Source organism: Aptenodytes patagonicus, chromosome 17, assembly GCF_965638725.1.
Source record: "Aptenodytes patagonicus chromosome 17, bAptPat1.pri.cur, whole genome shotgun sequence".
NCBI classification, from domain to species: Eukaryota; Metazoa; Chordata; class Aves; order Sphenisciformes; family Spheniscidae; genus Aptenodytes; species Aptenodytes patagonicus.
The window spans coordinates 749641-751859 of NC_134965.1; the positions used below are offsets into that span (position 1 = coordinate 749641).

Here is a 2219-nt window from a genome sequence, read left to right on the forward strand (position 1 = left end):
CTTGGCACATTTTAGTTTCTTTTTGATTTGATGAAATCGAAAATGAGCACTGAGTCAGAGCTCAACATACTTGTCTCCAATGTGAACCATATCCCATTCTTTCTGACTTCCCTTTGGCTATTTCACTTTCGTGACATCCTCTGTCATCATTCTGGAATTTCCACTCAGGCTTCTCCCAGCTGCCTCCAGGACTCCCTATTAAAAGGGAGCTGAATCCAGCTGCTGCAGTCTGAGCCGCATCTTCCAGAGCTTCTGGTCCAGCTCCGACTGCCCTCACCCAACAGGAAGATGAAGGTCTCTGCAGCCCTTTTTGCTCTTCTGCTCATTGCAGCCTCTTGCTCCCAAACTTTCTCCGGCCCAGGTGAGTCCTGCTTTTTCATTTGTGAAGGAAGAACGGATCTGAGCCTTCATTATCATTTCTCCATTGAGCTCCCCCGGCAGATAACTGGGAATTTTTCAGCATTTGTGCCACTCTCCACTCTGCACTGACATCAGCTACATGTAGGAACCCCAGAATTAGAAAACCATCCATCCATCCATCCATCCATCCATCCATCCATCCATCCATCCATCCTGGGCTCAGAGTACTTATTCCTGGTTATAGTTTAGGGACTTCAGTCTCTGCCCTGGGGCTGGGGGAGGTGGGGAAACGAAGCTCTGAGCGATGACTGGGTGGGAATCTCCCCCAGTACCTGACAAAACTGTTCCTGGCATTGGACCAGATGTTCCCCAATGTCCATTTCAACCTTAATTATTCTCTAATTCCTCACTCCCTTCCCCGCCAGCACGGCTCCCTGAGCTGATGGGCTGGCTGCTCCGACGCACAGCCTGGCACACGCTCACATTGTCTCTCCTTGCCTCTTCCAGTTGGATCCGACCTCCCAGTCTGCTGCTTCTCTTACACACACCACAAGCTCCCGCAGAGGCTCATCCTGCGTTATTACAGCACCAGCACCAGTTGCACCCTGCCAGCCATCGTGTAAGTACCAGCGCTGACTCCTGGGTGCAGACAAGCTGGGGCGGTGCGGGGGCAGCCGCTGTGGGATGTGCGTGTGTGAGCAACCAGCTCTGCAGGGTGGCTGTGGGCACGGGGGTCTGTAGGAGCAGAGCAGGGTGAGGGGAACCCCAAGGGGAAAGGGCTTGCACAGGGACTGCCAGGGATGCTCTTGTGGGGACACCCAGGGATGTTCCTGCAGGAGTTGAGGAGGCAGTGTGGGAAAAGGGATGGGTGTGGGGGAAATCACAGCCAGCTGCTGGTTTCAGCATCAGCTTAGGGCACAGGGGAGAACCTGTTGCAGTGCCCCAAAGTGGGGATCCAGGCTGTCCTGGGATGCAGGTCTGAGAGATCTAATACGTCTCATCCCTGTTCCACAGGTTCATCACAAAGAAAGGCCGCCAGGTCTGTGCCAATCCCAGTGACACCTGGGTTCAAAGTTACCTGCAAAACTTGAAGCAGAACTGAGCAAAGCAAGATGGCAAGCATAGCTGCTGCCATGCTCGAGTTGCGTTATCCTGAGTTCGTGCGATGGAGCAGGACACTGGGGCAACAGGAGCTGCACGAGCCCACGTCATCTGCAGGCAGCGCCAAGAGACTGCTGGAAGGGCACCACGAGACACCTCGTGTTGGGGTGCTGCTACTTGCCCTCGGCTTGCATGGACCAGTCTGCAGCCTCATCCCTCTGCCCTGACACCTCCACGTATGGCCTGGGAAGGCCCATGGGTGCCTCTATTGTTATTATTTTAAATTATTTAAGAAATTATCATATGGGATAGACAGTACTTTCTTCTGTGGATAATAATGCTATTTATGGGATGGTGGCTCAGAGTCTCAGTGTTGGATGATGGGTGGCCCTGGCTTACACGTGTGAAATCATGATCCTGGAGAATAAAGAATTTGGACAAAACCTCTGCTTTTTTCCCTTTATGTGCCTCTGTGTGGTGTTCACCAGCACAGAGACAGAACCTCACTCTGAGCCGATCTGCACACTCTGTATGGCATGTGATGATGGGAAATGGTTTGTGGCAAAACCATAAAGTTTCCATATTGCAGACATATGAACAGCCTCCGACACCTCATGCCCCCACATCCTCTACAGAATTAGAAATGTTTGTACACACATATGGGCCTTTTACATACATGGCTATGCTCTCCACACACCCCAGGCACGTCCCATATGCTTGCTTGCCCCACACACCGCACCCCAGACTGCTCCCTGAGT

General features: G+C 52.4%; 1 protein-coding gene across 1 annotated transcript; it reads left to right on the forward strand.

Moving 5' to 3' along the window:
* The first annotated feature begins 262 nt into the window (after nucleotides 1-262).
* On the forward strand, nucleotides 263-1904 carry LOC143168298 (C-C motif chemokine 4-like). Its single transcript, XM_076354601.1, has 3 exons — nucleotides 263-361; nucleotides 868-979; nucleotides 1375-1904. The coding sequence occupies exons 1-3, from the start codon at nucleotides 289-291 to the stop codon at nucleotides 1460-1462; spliced, it is 273 nt and encodes a 90-aa protein (XP_076210716.1). The 5' UTR covers nucleotides 263-288; the 3' UTR covers nucleotides 1463-1904.
* Nucleotides 1905-2219: the final 315 nt, after the last annotated feature.